The 16789-nt window shown below is 43.7% G+C and overlaps 1 protein-coding gene across 2 annotated transcripts in view; it reads left to right on the forward strand.

Annotated features, from left to right (window-relative positions):
- MED27 (mediator complex subunit 27) overlaps nucleotides 1–16789 on the forward strand; it is a 197266-nt gene that overhangs the window by 157615 nt on the left and 22862 nt on the right. Inside the window, exon 5 of one of the 2 annotated variants that reach the window (XM_026009550.2) lies at nucleotides 9078–9185. The exons of the other annotated variant lie outside the window; for it this stretch is intronic. Within the exon in view, the coding sequence (XP_025865335.1) occupies nucleotides 9078–9185 (108 nt within the window). The remainder of the gene's footprint in view (nucleotides 1–9077; nucleotides 9186–16789) is intronic. 2 annotated transcript variants of the gene reach the window in all.

A 16789-nucleotide genomic window follows, 5' to 3' on the forward strand; every position in this document is an offset into this window, starting at 1 on the left:
TTGGTCTGTTTTAATCATGGTACTAGGGATCCCTGGGTGGCGCAGCGGTTTGGTGCCTGCCTTTGACTCAGGGCGCGATCCTGGAGACACGGGATCAAATCCCACGTCGGGCTCCCAGTGCATGGAGCCTGCTTCTCCCTCTGCCTGTGTCTCTGCCTCTCTCTCTCTCTCTCTGTGTGTGTGTGTGTGTGTGTGTGTGTGTGTGTGTGACTATCATAAATAAATTAAAAAAAAAATTTTTTTTTAAAAATCATGGTACTGAGGCCACACATGTCTGGTGTCATTTCCTCTCACAACAGCCTTATCCGGGGTTGATAGGAAAGAAAACAGGGGCTTAACAGGCCAGGTAACTTGTCCCGGGTCACATTGCTGGGAAGGGGCAGAGCAAAGATCTAAGCTCAGGTCTCCTTCTCTCCTAGTGTTCATAAACGTGATTCCCATGCCTTCTTGCCTTGCTGCTAAGTTGAATTTCTGACTTTTTGGTAGACAGAATCTAAAGTTGGCTTATCTGCCTTATTTTTCCTGGGCCTTTGTCAAAAGGAAAGATAGAATTCCCATCTTGGGGCTGTGAGGACTCTATACCACAAGTCTAGTCCATACGTGGGTTTCTGGTTTCATTTTTTCCTTATATTGCATTTTGTTGCATTGTATTTATCATCGGAAGTACAACTGATCCATCCTGTTGAGCAAAATGAGTGACCGTCAGCGTGGGAGAACATCTGTCTTATTTCTGGCAGCCCCTTGCTCTGACCCCTTGGTTTCCAAGTCACTTCGCCCATTTCTCTTTCATGATTGGGTTACTGGCCAGCACTTTGCAGTGCTAGTGGCCTCCTCTCGCAGGCCACTGACAGTGTATCTTTTGCACCTCAGCCTTGCCAGATTTTCAGCCTCTCGAGGTGGGTCTGTCTCCGTTTCCTCACAGCTATATCCAGTTTTAGTGTTTTCCTAGAAGGAAGCAACAGTCCGTCTCCCTCCGTACCTTAGTTTCCAGTTCCCCTCACTGCTGTGGCTTCTGAGCCTACAGCTCACCTAGCATGAGTGTCAGGACTACACATACCTAGCATCTATGCAGAAATCAAAGCACTAAGCTTTGTTTAAAAAACAAATCAGAAAAAAAAACCATGCTAAAATTATATGGAACAAGTGCTTTAATAGGATTTTATTGATGGGATCCAGAATGTGACTTGAAAGCCATTTGTGAAGGAAACCGGGGGTCTCGTGAAGCAAGGTTTTGAGCTACATACCAGAGTCCCAGAGAAGATAGCAGGGTGGCTGGATGATTAGATGAAGCAAAACTCTATGGTCACCATTTCTTGTGATTTGGATACTGGTATGGGGTCATGGGCTCCTCAAGGGAAGGGGAACAGTGAGAGGCATGCTTCTGGCTCTGCACAGAACAGCAGTGAAATTGGACTCAAATTTTTTGAAACTGCAGCTGTCTTCTATTAAGAATGACAGTAAGACACCTGGCTGGGCTACATCCCAGGATTCTTCAAGGGGGGCGCTGCGGCCACCTGAGCATGGCCCTGTCCTTATCCTAGAGTCAAGAGGTGAGGCTGTAGTATGCAGTGGAAGACCCCCCAGGAGTTAAGGAAAAGCCTGCGTGGCACTGAACTTTTTTTTCTAGGCCACATCTAAGAACATCTCTTGGAGGAATGTTCCATGCAATACCATCCATGAGTGCTCCTCTGTACAACCAACTCTACCTTTCAGAACATGTGTTAAATTGGGCAGGTGCCAAACCAGGCATGTTCTGATTGTGCCACACAGCTCAGTGATGGAGCTACACCATCCTCCCCGAAATTCTTCATACACCGTGAGCCCCACACTGGTATAGGACTTATGTGCCCTGCAATTAATCCAGGCATGTGGCAGTTTTATCACCTTCTTCAAGGCCGGAGCCATATTTGACACTTCTTAACCTCCTTAGGCTTTCAGTTTGCCCCTTTAAAAATGGGAATGATAGGGAAAATGATTTTTTAAAATCCTTTCCAGCTCTAAGGTGTGTGATTCTCTAAATCCATGTCCTTGCCCAGGGCTTTACATGATACAGACATAGGTATTCAATAAATGCTTATTGAAACCATTCACTTTATCCTTCTCTTTATTTGGAATGAGTATGAAGAGGAAGGCCTTAATACACTGTACTGAAGAAAAATTGCTTCTGAGCCTCTGTAGAGGTGCCCCTCTCTCTGCCTCTCCCTATTCCCACCCTTCTAAGTACGCTGTTTGATGAACCACCTAAAGTACAGCAAATCCCTTAAGGATACCTACATGTTAGACTTTTACTTTGATTATACTTGGAAAATAACTTTCATGGATGACCAAATGGTTGACTTATTCCCCCCTCCTTTTATTAATATATCCCCCCCTCTGAAGCAGAGCTCAGCCATGCAGCCTTTGTCAGAATGACAAATACCATGCTACCCTCTTCGCCTCCCACACAGATGCTTTATGCCTGGTCAGGGGTGTGGTATCTTGTGCTGGGTTCCACATGGAAAGGAGCTTTTTGGTCCACTCACTTCCCCTCTCTCCTGGACACGCCCACCTCCCCTGCCTCTGGGACATGCCTGTCTCCTGAATACAGATACTGCTCAGTTTCCAAGTACCTTTCTCCCTGCATCAGCACTGAGGGAATAAGCTTTTAAGTGATCAGTTTCTCTCACCTTGTAAGCTCACTGGTCTGCCAGTATAGATAACATCTCAACTACCAGATTTGTTAAGTTCGTGTTAGACAACAGTTGGTGGCAGAACAAAACTAAATATTTTTGCTGTTATTTTCAACTTTCTTCCCACTTTCTCTTCTTATCTTGTGACTTGCCTTGTCATCATAAACTGGAAATTCTCTTATGGGATACAGCCTGGCAGGTGACTGCTATGAGATCCAGTAGAGAAGACCACCAATGCAGGCCCACCTGCCCAGAGCACAGCTAACCTGACAAGCACTGAGGCAGTGACAGCATGGCTAAAGGCACCTCCCTGGAAAGGCGATGATGGGCTAGGAGGCCCACTGGCTTCTGAGGACTCTTCACAACTTGCCATTTGGAACACTCATGGGGACAGACACAGGAGAAGTAGTCAGGGAGCTCTTTGGAAATGTGCTGCTCAGTAATTGAAGTGTTTCCTTGGTAACAGCAAGCCCGCTTCATTACCAGATGGCATTAGCTTTATTTGTGGTATCCCAAGCAGTTGCCAAGAACCAGCCTATAGCCCCTGTCATTGGGCGTTTCACCTGTGACTGGCTGACATTGGCTGCTTTGTGGGATGATGTCCATTAGCCAGTATATGATGCATTGCCTCTACCAGAACTCCAAGGTCGTTAAAACCTGGTGCATCCAGTTACATTTGAAACTAGCACAATCTAGATATAAGAGAATCCAAATCCTTGTAGAGTGATATGAGGGCTGGAAAAAAACGTTAGAGTGTGCATTAAGCTCCACCTCGATGGAGCTTGAAAGGCTCCTGTGGTCCTTTCCACCATACCATGCTCAAGAGAAACAAAGGCTAGCAGCTCTTGCATGGTGTTGTGCGCCACACCCATAGCTGTGTTTCACATGGATCAGTTCGATTGATTTCCCACGGGCCCCTCCATATTTCACAGCTAAGTAAACAGGCATGAGCGGTGGTGAGACTTGTACCCAGTCACACTGCCCAGTGGCACATGTGGTACTGAAGCCTAACGCACTTGACCTGCACACTAGATGGCCTTTTTGGGGTGTCAGCAATGTGTGTCTTCATCAGCCCACATGACAGCTTCGTTCATGTCTAAACTGCCCTGATTCTCAGGCTTGCTGACTTTCCACTCAGTGGCTGTCCATCAGGGGCACGTTTTTGTTCATACCTGAGGGTCCAGCACCACTGTCACCCACTGTCTACAGCTCCCTTTTAGCCCCAGGTGCCACAGCAGAAGGGTAAATTAATCTCAGTGGCAAGTTCACTGAAATGGACGTATCAACTGTTCTAGTTCCAGCTTTGATTTTAACTGGCTTCAAATGACTTTGCCTCCACCAAATCCCGACAAGGGCTTGGGCCAAGGAGCAGCAGTTGCCACTGGGAATGTATCCTGTACCGGGCCTGTTCTGTATCCTTGCTCAGTGCATTGTCTCACTGACCCCTCGTGGTCACTCTGAGGTGGAGCTATCGTGATCCTCACTGGGTGAGAGGAAGCTGATGTTCAGAGAAGGTAGATGACCGGCCAGGCTTTCCAGCAGTAGAGCTGAAATGTGACTCCCAAGTGCAGCTGATTCCAGAGCCTCACAGTGTCAGGCTTCAAAGTTGTATACGTTTGTATACGTAATTTCGTTATGACCATGTTAAAAATTCCAAAAGCCATAAGCCTATGTATATTCCACCTAGCTGAGTACAAGGGTCCTTCCTGGGTTTCTAAAAAATAAGAATGGACAAATTTCATAGTGCTTTACTGATTTGAAAGGTAATGGAAAAAAAAAAAAAGAAAAAAGAAAGGTAATGGAGTTGTCCACAATCTGCTGTAAGCCAGTACAGGCACAAGCCATGGGGATGATCACTGTAAAATGAATAAAGGCTGAGGGGGGAGATAGAAAGGAGAATACAGACCTAATTCATACTCATAAAATGAAAAACAAAAATTTTAACCTGTCAAAATTCTTTGCCCCTCTTGCCTTGGCCATGATCCTGAAATGCCAATTCTCACAGAAAAGAGCCAGGGCTGTGGAGGAAATGGCTGACTCATAACCTCGGACACGAATTGTACCAGATAAGCCTGGACTGTCCTGTTCAGATAGCCAGGAGCTGTCACAGAGACTAGAGTGTGTCAAAAGGACTCAGCCAGGGAGATGCCCATGGGCCACAGGACAATGTGAGCATCAGTAAGAATATCAGACTAATAATTATATCAGGTACAAAGACATCAAATATGTTTAAATTCATGAGTTTATAATAATGTTGGGTGGAAACTAAGCCATCTGCATTGGAAGGAAACTGGTGAACTGAAGCATTGTTTTCAAGACTGGTAAATAAAGGGAAAGAATGGAGTGTTTATCCTTCCTTTCCTGTGTAGTAAACTCAACCACTTAATAGCCAAATAGTAGATGGGGAGAGTTTTTCTTTATAAAAGTGTTCCAGCTAATAAACGAAGATGGAACGATCCCATTGGTATATGGCCAGCTGAAGCCCCTGGTGAATTAATGGGTCAGCAGCTGCCCACATCACCTGCTGAGACACCCAAGCTAGCTCGCCTCCTGTTGGTAGACCATAACCGACCGTGAACTCATTGTGCCAAAAGAAATCAAGCCTGAATCTCACCTCATCCCAATTTACAGGAAGTACAGGGAAAGGAGGAACATGTAAAGAACACCATAAGGATGCCATCAGCAAAATTCAGACTACAGAAAACTCTGTAGAAAAAAATGATCCAGTTTCTTCAGCAAACAAAATGTGGGGGCAGGGGTAGAGACAGGGAACCTTCAGTCTAGGAGAGCTTCATGAGCCATGTCAGCCAATCACATTGTGTGGACCACATTCAGCTCCTGACACAAGCAAACTTATTTAAAAAGTGGCATTTACAAAACTGTTGGAAATTTGAACCCTGACTACTTCAGCTTTGATAATATTGGAGAGTTCTTGTTGATTAAGTTGTGGAATGGCATTGTAGTCCTGAATTTTTTTGAGAGTCCTTTTAGAGACACAGAAGGATATGTTTACAGATGAAATGGTACTGTGGTTGTTACTGCTTCAGCATAACATAGGAAGGGAAAAGTAGGTTGAGGTGGAGATGAAACAGGATTTGCCAAAAGCTGTAGTTGAAACTGTGGAGGGAGGGGGCAGGTTGTGGAGGTTCTTTATTCTGTTTCACTCACTTGTATATGTTTAAATATGTCATAATAAGTGGGTTAGGGGTGCCTCAGTGGCTCAGTTGGTTAAGCATCTGTCTCTTGGTTTCCACTCAAGTCATGATCTCATGGTCTTAAGATCAAGCCCTGTGTCAAGGCTCTGTGCTCAGCAGGGAGTCTGCTTAAGGAGTCTCTCCCTCTGCCCCTCTCCCCCTCACTTGTGCACACATGCTCCGTCTAGATTGAATGAATGAATACATAAATAAGTCTTCTAAAATTTTTTTAAATAAATGAGCTAAAGAAATTAAGTTGCTGCTTTCAGGAGGGGATGGATTTTACTTTGTTTTCTTTTGATTTAATGGCATCTGTTACTGACAAGAGAGGAGTGAAGTAGGTACATTTATACCTTTGTAGCTGGCATAACCCTTGTGGCTCGCAGTTGGCAGATTGCATCAGAAACCTTAAAATATTTGTACTGTTGGCCCTGGTAATTGCAATTCTACAAATCTGTCTTCAGGAAATAATCCCAAACACAGCAAAAGCTTGGTGAACAAAAGTATGCATTTGTAGGCAAATTTATATCAGGAAAAACATGGAAGCAACTCATGTCCAGTGATAGGAGAATGGTTAAAGAAATTATAAATCTATCCACCCAGTAGAGTGCCATGAAGCACATACTGCCATTTTTGAAGACTTCTCAGCAGTAAGAATAATGCTTATGTCATAACTTAAATAAAAATTTGATTTGAAATTATGTATGTAATATGTTATAACCATGTTTAAAAATTCAGAAACAGTAGATCTTTTTCCCCTAGTTTTATTACAAAGTAATTGATTTACACCACTGTATAAGTTTCAAGGGTACAGCACAGTGGTGTTTTTTTTTTTTTTTAAGATTTATTTATTTATTCATGAGAAACAGAGAGAGAGGCAGAGACACAGGCAGAGGGAGAAGCAGGCTCCTTGCATAAAGCCTGACGTGGGACTCGATCACGGATCCTGAGATCAGGCCCTGAGCCAAAGGCAGACGCTCAACCGCCGAGCCACCCAGGCATCCCAGCACAGTGGTTTAATGTGAAATGATGACCATAGTAGGTTAAGCTAACATCCATCTTCTTGTATAGGTACTATAGAAAGAAGAAAATAGAAAAGGAAAAAAATGTCTTCTTGTAACAAATTTGTAGGATTTACTCTGTAAACAGTTTTATTCACATCCGGCAGCACCACGAGCTGTGGTCATCATATGCGCATTGCATCCCTGGGACATATTTATCTTTTAACTGGACTTTTGGACCATTTGGCCTCCTGCTTTCACTTCACCCTGTACTACCCTCTACCTCTGATAACCATAAGTCTGACCTCTTTTTCTATGAAATCTGTTAATCTTTGATAGTAAAAGGGATTGAAAGGAAATCTCCCCAAATGTTAGTGATTTAAAAGAGCAGACTGAATGACTATTTCCTTCTTTTTCACTCTAATTTTAGGCTTTTCAATAACAAGCCTATTTATTAGTTAAATTTTTAGTATTCATTAGCTTTAAAATACCAAAATTCACTTGCAAAAATAACAAAAAAAATAAATATAAAATTTCTAGTGTATTTAGTGTGGTTTTGTTTCTGAATTCCATCTTTAAAACCTTGACAAATGACAGAAGCAATTTATTGGTTAAGTCAGCCAAACTTTGTTTTTTTAAGGAAATAATATCTTAAGTTATCTCTGCTTATTAGCAGAGAGTTAAAACAGACAGTTGAAAATGGTGGCCCTGTTGGAGACAGTGTATTGGACCTCCACTGCAGCCCAGCCAGAGGCTGTTAATTTCAGTGCTTATAATTACAAAACTGTGAACTTGATTCTTTTCCTCCCTCTCTCCCTTCCTCCCTGTAGATTGCATGCAAACTAGAAAGAGTTACTGCTCCTACCTTGGTAATTTGTTGACATCCTTAAGTAGGTGATATCCAGTTACCCAAGAAGTGACCCATTCAATATTACATGGTGTAGCAATAGTTGAAAGTACTGTACAGGAATGAGATGTTTTTATTAAAACCTTCTCTTAAATGTAAATAAGGGTATCCTCTCTGTTTCTTACCCTGTTTGTAATTCTGGACCATTTTAGGAATACAAAAATAGAGAGATCCTCTCAGCACTTAGAAGTTAATGAAGGAACCAGATGCTCAGAATGTTCACTGATATGCAGGATTAACCAAGAGAACAGGAGGGTTGTTGCTGGGGACAGCCCAACAGCAGAGAAGGGAGAGGGTGCCTAAAGGTGGCATCAGCAGCGACAGAGTTTATGTTGGGTCACACAATTAGGATTGGGGCAAGGGCTCTTGTCAGCCCATTCTGTGATATTGGAGCCTCATTGAACAAGCCAGACCACGGGTCCTGTTCTGAGTCCACCTCCAGGGGCTCACCTGGGGAATGAATAATAGAGGCATAGCAAAGTAACCGAAGAGTTACATGAACCCCTAAAAGAGAGGAAGGTGCTAATTCTCTTCTTAATGCTGAGTCCATTCCAGCAAATACAACAGGTTACTTTTTCTCTGGCATTATATGAAATTGCACTTTTTTTTAGGTGTGTGGGTTTGTTGTTGTTGATTTTTGTGGGGGTTTTTCGTTTTGTTTTTTGTTTTTTTTTATCCATAATACGTGCTTAGGTTCTAAGAGAGTAAAAGCACTTAATGTATATCCAGGATCATGTTCCTTTTTGGAGATAAAATTCAGCTACTTTCCATTTACCTTCAGAACTTACGTGGTATTGCTTCTCCACTTACTACCAACTATTATAAACAGATAGTTCAGCCAGGCTGGAGCCTTTGGTGCCTGTCTTTAATCTCTCTGTTGTATTCTCCTACATATTCCATGGGTGTGCATAGGGCCATGAGAGAATAGGAAAACAAATGCGTTTACCAAGTCCTAGGATGCCAGAATCTTAGGATAGCCTTTGAAAAAGATCATCTTTCTTAAGACAGAAAAAAATTAAAGGAAATTTTACTCTATCCAGCATATATTAAATCTATGGAACTTATCATGAGATTTATAAGCCAAAAATATAAATAAATTCAGTGTAGTTACACTGCAGGAAGGCCTTGTTGCTCAAAGCCTGTTCCTGATCACTTTCGGATGCCTTCCCTCCAAGGATTCTCCCATGTGCCCCTCAGCAACAAGAGGGAGAGGTGATCCTTTTCTCTTCACATAATCTTACCCAGCCTTATGCATTCTGCGTGTTCGAGTGTAAGCTTTCATGTTTGCATGCATGTGTTTTGACAGGTGACCTTGGGAAAGGTGTTGAAAGTGATTGTTGTCATGCGGAGCCTGTTCATTGATCGAACAATAGTAAGGGGATATAGTGAAAATGTCTACACAGAAGATGGCAAGGTAAGCATTCTGGAGTCTTCTGTTTCATTTTGCTTTATTTTCTCTGTCCCGGAACAAACGTAGTAGAGTCCCAAATGAATGATATTAAACACTAGCAGTCATAGCTGAAATGATCAACAAGCATGGTTTATCAGTATGAAGATGAACGTTTTACAGAAAAACATTTCTCTCTCTCCCCTTGCATTTTTCATCAAGCTTCTGCTTTTTCCTTTAAGCTTGATGCCCTTAGTTGAATTTCTAATTTATCACCTTAGACCCCAGTTGCCTCATTAAATGTGTCTTCTGAGGAAATGGATTTCTTTCTCTCTTTCTTTCTTTCTTTTTCTTTCTTCCTTCCTTCCTTCCTTACTTACTTCCTCCTTTCCTTTCCTTTCCTTTCCTTTCCTTTCCTTTCCTTTCCTTTCCTTCCTTTCCTTCCTTTCCTTTCTTTCCTTCCCCCACCCAGTAGTACAGTACATCAATAGCCCAGGGTTTGGCATTTTTGGCATTTTGCTTTTCCTAGAACCATGAGGAAAATTCAAGGTACTGTGACACACAACCTGCTCAGGATCTTTTCCCATGAAATTAACAAGCAGCCCTAAGGACAGTGCTTATCTGCAGCAGTGCATACTGAACACTGCCATTGGAAAAATAGGTTCTTTCCATGGGTGATTTGTTTCATAGAAAGTTCACTGGCGTGAACCCCTAATTTCTCCGGACTGCACACTGTCCGTATGGCTCTACAGAGAGCATCAGAGGATGCTAATGGGAGCTGACAGCCTTCATTTGTGTTGGCTTCCAGAGTGTAATGAGAGCTCCGCCTGAGATACCCACCCGGATGCACCCTGGCCAATTCCTTGCACTAAGCCTCTGTCTGCCCCTCTCTCCTGAGCGTTCCTTTCTCTTCATGAATCCCATTAAAATTTTTAAAGTATGCTATAGTACTAGCACTCACCACCCAATGGCCACATTATAATGAGGATAGGATGTTCTTCAAAAAAAGGTGACAAATGTAGCTTAGCACATAACAGTGTGTTACATAAGAGCTATGACCCATAATGTGATGAGATTTGTGTTTTGAACTAGTAACCCAGCATCTCCACATCCCACACAAGTGTTGTCAACAAGGAAAGCTACTCTTACTTCAAGGACTTTGCCAAGTTCTCATATATCTCCCATTGAAAGCCAAAGCGTTCCTCAAGGGGAGATTTTCTTTTTTGGAAAAACCAAAGTGTCTTTAGAGCAGGTGTGGAGAATAAAACATGTCATTGGGGCAACATAGTCTGTGTGTATATGATTCGTAAACCCTGGCAGCAGCTCTGACGAGCAATTCCAGACTAGTTAGCAGCAGGAGAAGTGACCCTGAGTCACTGGTCCTGACCGTATAGAGACGAAATCGTATAGAGATGTGGTTCTTGTTGCCTTTGTTCAAGGTTCGCGACTTGTTAGTCACACCTGATATGAATCATAGCCCTTGTCCTCCAGGGATTTACTAGTGCCCTGGGGAGAGAAGGCTAGAAACAATAGAAAGCTAATCAACAGTAGCGAGCGTGTGATAAAGTTACAAATTTGGGAGAGGGAGGAAGCATTTCTGATAGATTCTGAGGAGTGAGGGTTTACCTACTTTGCATGATCTCTTTAACACTGTATTTGATGGCCCCATTCTGGAAGCGTCCTAACCAAGCCATGTAAAGCACTTAGCACTTTGCCGCCTAGTCACCACTCAGTAAGGAGCTAATATCATTTTTATTCTGCACTTAAAACAAGGGACTTAGAAAGTTGTCACATACATGTGCTTCTAGGATTTCTCTGCGGTTACTCCCCCTTCATATGCTTCCGACCATTGTCCCCACCCCCACCCCCCATACATACATACTGTGGTCTCATGTGTCAGCCCATGGAGATCACTCCTGACCTGTGTCTCGGTGGGACCTATCCTCCCCAGGTGTACCTCATGTTTAGCCCACCCAAAACTTCACTTCTGAAAACCTTGGCTTCTGGAATAAATCCAAACTCCTTAGCAACACATAGAAATGCCAGGTCATCTGGCCCTCCCTTCCTTTCTGACCTTGTCTGCCATCATTCTTTATGCACATTTTGCTTTCCTCTCCAGTCTTTTATGCTACTTGGGGCTCCCACATTGCTTTCACTCATCTACAACCCCTGTGCCATTAGCCTGAGATGCTTTGTCCTCCTTGTCCACCAGACACACTCTTCCCTTCACACTGGCTTACTGCCATCCTCTTTCTCATCCTGTCCCTATTTTCCTAGGGGCTTCTTACATTAGCACAGGCTCTGGAGCTGGCAAGCCCAGGCTTGTGTCTGCTTAAAGCACAAGTTAGCCTCCTCATGAACACATCCTTGGCATTTTGAAGTCTTTTTCTAGGACTAGAATTAGTACATCATGGTTATTTGTTTACATGTCTATCTTGCAATTAATAAGCACACTAAGAGTACTCCACATGTTGGCCTTGTAGGTGTTGTGCTAAGCAAACTTTGCCTGCAGTGGTCATCGAGTCCTAGGTTCTGTTTAAATTAGACTCGTTCTCCAGATAAGGCAACTGAGACCTAGAATGTATAGCAGTTTGCCTGCAGTCACACGCCAACAGCCTCAGACCTATCTGCCAAGAGCACCTCAGGGACCCAGACCCTGTCACTCACGTGATGCCGTCCCAAGGAGATGCCACAGTGCCTAGAGTACTGAAGAAGCCCAGGAATATGTGGAAGGGGACAATAGAGAAGTCTACTTGGGATGTGCAAGTGCTTACCTGGAATGGACAAGTGGAGGTCCTCAGGGATGAGGACCAAAAGAAGCAACAGAGCAGCAGGGATTGGAGTCATAAGTGCATCAGACAATGAAGGAGACATACACACATGCAAGGGCACACAGGCATGTGTCTTCCTAATGAGAGATTAGTGTGGGTTCTCTGTTCATCAGAAAGAAAATGAGTGTGCCTGGGAACCTGAATTCTGCTATGATTCATAACACAAATGTGATATAGGAGGCCTCTTGCTGCGTTTTACAGCTGTGCACATTGGCCTACGTGGTCAGCAGGGACCCTAAAACTGGGAATAGCAAGATCAAGAGGACCAAAGCTTTTGTTGTTTTAAAGACGCATTAACCACATTTGGCAGAGAAGCTCTCGGAACGACTGCTCTGCCCAGAATCAAGTCCTAGCCAATTTGATTAGTCCCTTGTTTTTTTCAGAGCACTTTGCAAAACCATGCAAGCATTATTAGTGTTCTATTTTTTGAGTACTGATGCTGGTATATGTGGATTTTATATATAGTTATATATGTGTAAGTGTAATTAATGTGTTGAAATGTCTAGCACATCCCAAACAAAATGTAACCTTTGGAAGGAGCTATTGGAGCTTGAGGTGTGGTCCTCAAGAACAAATTGCTGCTTGCAGTTCTACTGTTCCAAACATGCAGCTCTGCATTTGCTGAGCTGGTGCCTGAGTACTTGCCTGGGGGTGATTTGCTGCAGTCTAAAGCACAGCCACTGATATGTGGGCGTGGCTTGGAAAGCCATGGACTAGCTGGGGTCTGAACTTCTGCAACTGCAGAAGTCTGTGACCCCCAAACCCAAAGCAGCCAGCACATCCTAAAAGGTTTAATTATCCCTCTTGCTACAACAGCAACCCAGCGCCACCCTCACCACACACACATACCCCCCATTTCCAGAAGCCAGCAGGTTTTTTCCCATCAGAATCCCAGCAAGGCTATTGCTTTGCACTTTGCAGTAACTACCACTACCACTACCCTGATCGTCTGCCTCTTTACCTGGGATGCATGTTTTTGAGACCAAGTTCCAGTAGACTAATTTCTCTAATAAAATATAAAAATGCTTTAAAACTTACCAACTCGCTATTCACTGTAACCAGGGAGGAGCAGAGAGCCATGACTCAGCATGTTAAAAGGCAGATTTAAGTTGAATACCTGGCCATTGTCCTGATTTTATACCCGCCAGACTTAACTGAAAAAATAGAAGTGTCTCGGTTGAATTTATCTTATTAGAGGATTTAGGTTATGTTAATGCTATAGCTTCATTAATTACCCCATATCAATAAAAAAAAAGGCAGCTTTTAGCCTCCTAGCGAAAGAGAGGAAAAGAAATAGTGGTATCAAAGGGAACCTTCAAAGACAGCCAGAGCTGTCTCCAGGGTAATTTCTGATCCCTGCATTCTTCCCACTTCAAAGTTGGATGTGTGTGTGTTGGGGGGGGGGGGGGGGTCGAGGGGGTTGGGGAAGCTGGAATCTGATTTCTCTAATAAGTGTTGGCATCAACCCCGTTTGATATTAGATGCAGGGAACATTTTGATTTGTTATAGCCTTTGAAATTGTTCAGACGACCTTCAGAAAAGCGGCCTCTTGTTCCTTCTGGGGGAAGGGGGAAAAGCTGGGGAAGGGGACTCGGGTCTAATTTGCACGCCGACCGTGCCCTGAGTTGTGCTTTCAGCAGTTTCTAGTAATAAATGTCTGTCCTGATCGAAAGTGAAAAGTTGAAGAACAACAGACCTGAACACTAGTTCTTTGGGGAGACTTATTCACTTTTCTATTCTCCGGGGAGGAGTGGGTACATTAAGAAGGTGACCAGGTAGAAGTTTATGGGGTTTTTTTTTTTAAAGATTTTATTTATTTATTCATGACAGACACAGAGAGAGAGAGAGGCAGAGAGACATAGGCAGAGGGAGAAGCAGGCTCTGTGCAGGGAGCCCGACGTGGGACTCGATCCTGGGTCTCCAGGATCAGGCCCTCGGCTGAAGGCGGCGCTAAACCGCTGAGCCACCCAGGCTGCCCAGAAGCTTATGGTTTTGAAAACTCGGGTTGTCATGGAGAAACATGCCACCATTGCTGGTTTATGGCCCTCTGCCCCTGTGGACGCATCACCTTACAAGGTGAAGATGCTAATAAATAAAAGTTTTAAACATTGAAGGCCTGTGTGAAGCTTATGAGTTTTATTTGGAATTGTCAATTTTAGACTGTTGATGGTATCTTACACTATTTTTTTAAATGAAGAATCGGTAACTTTCTGAGAAGCTGCCAGAATTTTTACTGGCTGCTGAGTGAATTTCAGGGGTGATGATTGTCACATGAGCAGGCCTCGGAGCAGATTTGTCATGTTGAATTTCCTCAAGAGTACCACCCACCCCACCCCCCAACCACAACAACTGCCACTGCCTGTCGGGCAGGGGGGCTCAAAGTCAGCCCTCCTGAATTCTAGCTGAAAGGCCATCTTCTTCCCAGGTAGAGGTCTGGGCCTTGTGGCAGCAGAGCTGGTTTTGAATTTTCTACCACATCCTCGTTGTGTGATGTTAGACATTTTACTTAACTTCTCTGAGCCTCTGTGTCCTCATCTGGGAGTTGAGGATGGTTTCATCATCCTCATCCAGATGTCTGGGAGAATGCAACAGCCCTGTGTCCTCAGGCTCTGCACCCAGCGGGGAATCTGCTTATCCCTCTCCCTCTGCTCCTCCCCTCCTCACTCGTTCTCTATCTCAAAATAAATAAATAAAATATTTTTTTTTAAAAAGTTAACACAGGTATAACGCAGGCCAAATGTACTGTCCTCAGTGAATGGTGTCTGCCCTCATGGGTGTGCTGGCGATGCTGATGGCAGTGGTCATTGTCAAAGCTGGCATGCCCTTGCCTTCTGATAGTGGGCCATTCTAATTTTTCTTTCCAGTAAGTCAATTTGATTGTTACCATTCTTATTAGTCAAGAGGCCCTTTGACATCTTGATGTTTAACCTGAGAGCAAATATGTCTGTGCTAGAGCAATTGGTTATCTGTGGGGTTTGTTTCCATTTTACCCAAGAATAGAACACATTCCTACCCCCAAAATACTCATTCCAATCCCCAGAGTCCCAGAGGCTGCTCCTAAGACTGCATATTCAGCCACCAATTACCATAAGGTTGGCTTTTCCATTTTAAGATCTAATGTTTGCCCAGAATACTGAGAGGTGCTTTACTTTCTTTCCCTGACATTGTAGTTCAGAATAATTTCCTGTTCATCAGGCTGAAAGTTTACAGCTTCCAGAATGATCCTTTTTGAATATCACAGCCAGCAAAAATAAATTGGTAGCCATGCCTGCCTTTGCAGCAAATAAGCTGAAACTAATAAATATTCACTTGGATCAGTCCCGGTTCCCTGAAATGAATTTCTGAAATCTTCCTGGCCCTGAGGAAAGGCAGAGCACTGACTCCAGAACACTCACTTACATGGCTTTCTTTGGCATAAATCTAGCAGAAAATCGAGTACAAACTGCCTGCTGCGCCTTCGCGGCAATAGGGGAGCCCATTGTTACCAGTTCCCATTCTTACCCGTGCGCACCTGGTACGTAGGGCATATCGTCTAACATCCTTCTGCCCCGATGGCTGCAGCTATTCCCTAGGGCCCTGAATTATATATTTAAACCGCCTTTCAGAAAAGAGCAGCATGCTCACTTTGAATGAGCTTGGTGTGTTTTGAGAAGCTAACAATTAGGCTGGAGAGTCCACCTCTTAATTAAAGTTGTCCGCGTTTCTCCCTAGATGATTTCTCTATTAAAACATTCCACAGATACTGAAGAGTTGGGGTTGGTTGGTGGTTTTTTTTTTTTTTAATAATTGTCTCTTTTAAAATAAAAACTATAACTTTTCAGTTTGTTTTTTTTTTTTAATTTTTATTTATTTATGATAGTCACAGTCACAGACAGAGAGAGAGAGAGAGAGAGGCAGAGACACAGGCAGAGGGAGAAGCAGGCTCCATGCACCGGGAGCCCGATGTGGGATTCGATCCCGGATCTCCAGGATCGCGCCCTGGGCCAAAGGCAGGCGCCAAACCGCTGCGCCACCCAGGGATCCCAACTTTTCAGTTTATATGCAGCTTCTTCCTTTTCTCGTTCTCCGTGGCCCCATGTTTATGTCTTGGTCTGCCTACGTATGGTGGGAACAGGCAGGAAGGATAAACAGTGGAGAACCTCCGAAGAAACAGCTGTGGGCTTCAGATGGAAAGGGAGCTGTGCTAGCTCCAAGTTGAGACACTGATATTACTCTTCCTAAAATTTAGATTTCGAATCTTTGGCATCTCCCCGTCATCTTGGTGGTGATTTGGCAGAACTGAGGGATACAAAATATCATTCTTACTCATTCTGCACTCTCTGAATAATCTTTAAGTGCTGCATTTTTAAGCCCGAGGCTCCACTGCGGCACTGGGAACACAGTAGGAATTCGCATTCTCCCTGGAATGACCAGGGAGAGAATTCTTCAGCGGAATTGACAATGTGGGAAATTCCTTCTGCTTCTTTTGAGGTTTTCTTCAGAGTTATCTGGAGGTAACATGTCACTTTCCCCCCTACAAACTGTTCACCTACCAAATTAAAATTCTAATACTTAAAGCCTTTTTTTTTTTTTTTTTTGATCAAGTGGCTTAAGGCGGGGAGCGAGGGTGGGGTCCAACTAAAAGTTGATGCCACTTTTCTGGAGAGCAGGTTAGCCAGAGTAGGAGAGAGGGATCAATTAGAGGCTTCTCTGGAAATCCAGGAACAAGATGGTAACACCAGAGGGGAGAGGGAGAAGTGGATCCATTCGCGTGAACCTTCAGGCAGAGTTCTACTACTTCTCCTGGGCTTGGATCAGCTA

Source organism: Vulpes vulpes, chromosome 2, assembly GCF_048418805.1.
Source record: "Vulpes vulpes isolate BD-2025 chromosome 2, VulVul3, whole genome shotgun sequence".
NCBI classification, from domain to species: Eukaryota; Metazoa; Chordata; class Mammalia; order Carnivora; family Canidae; genus Vulpes; species Vulpes vulpes.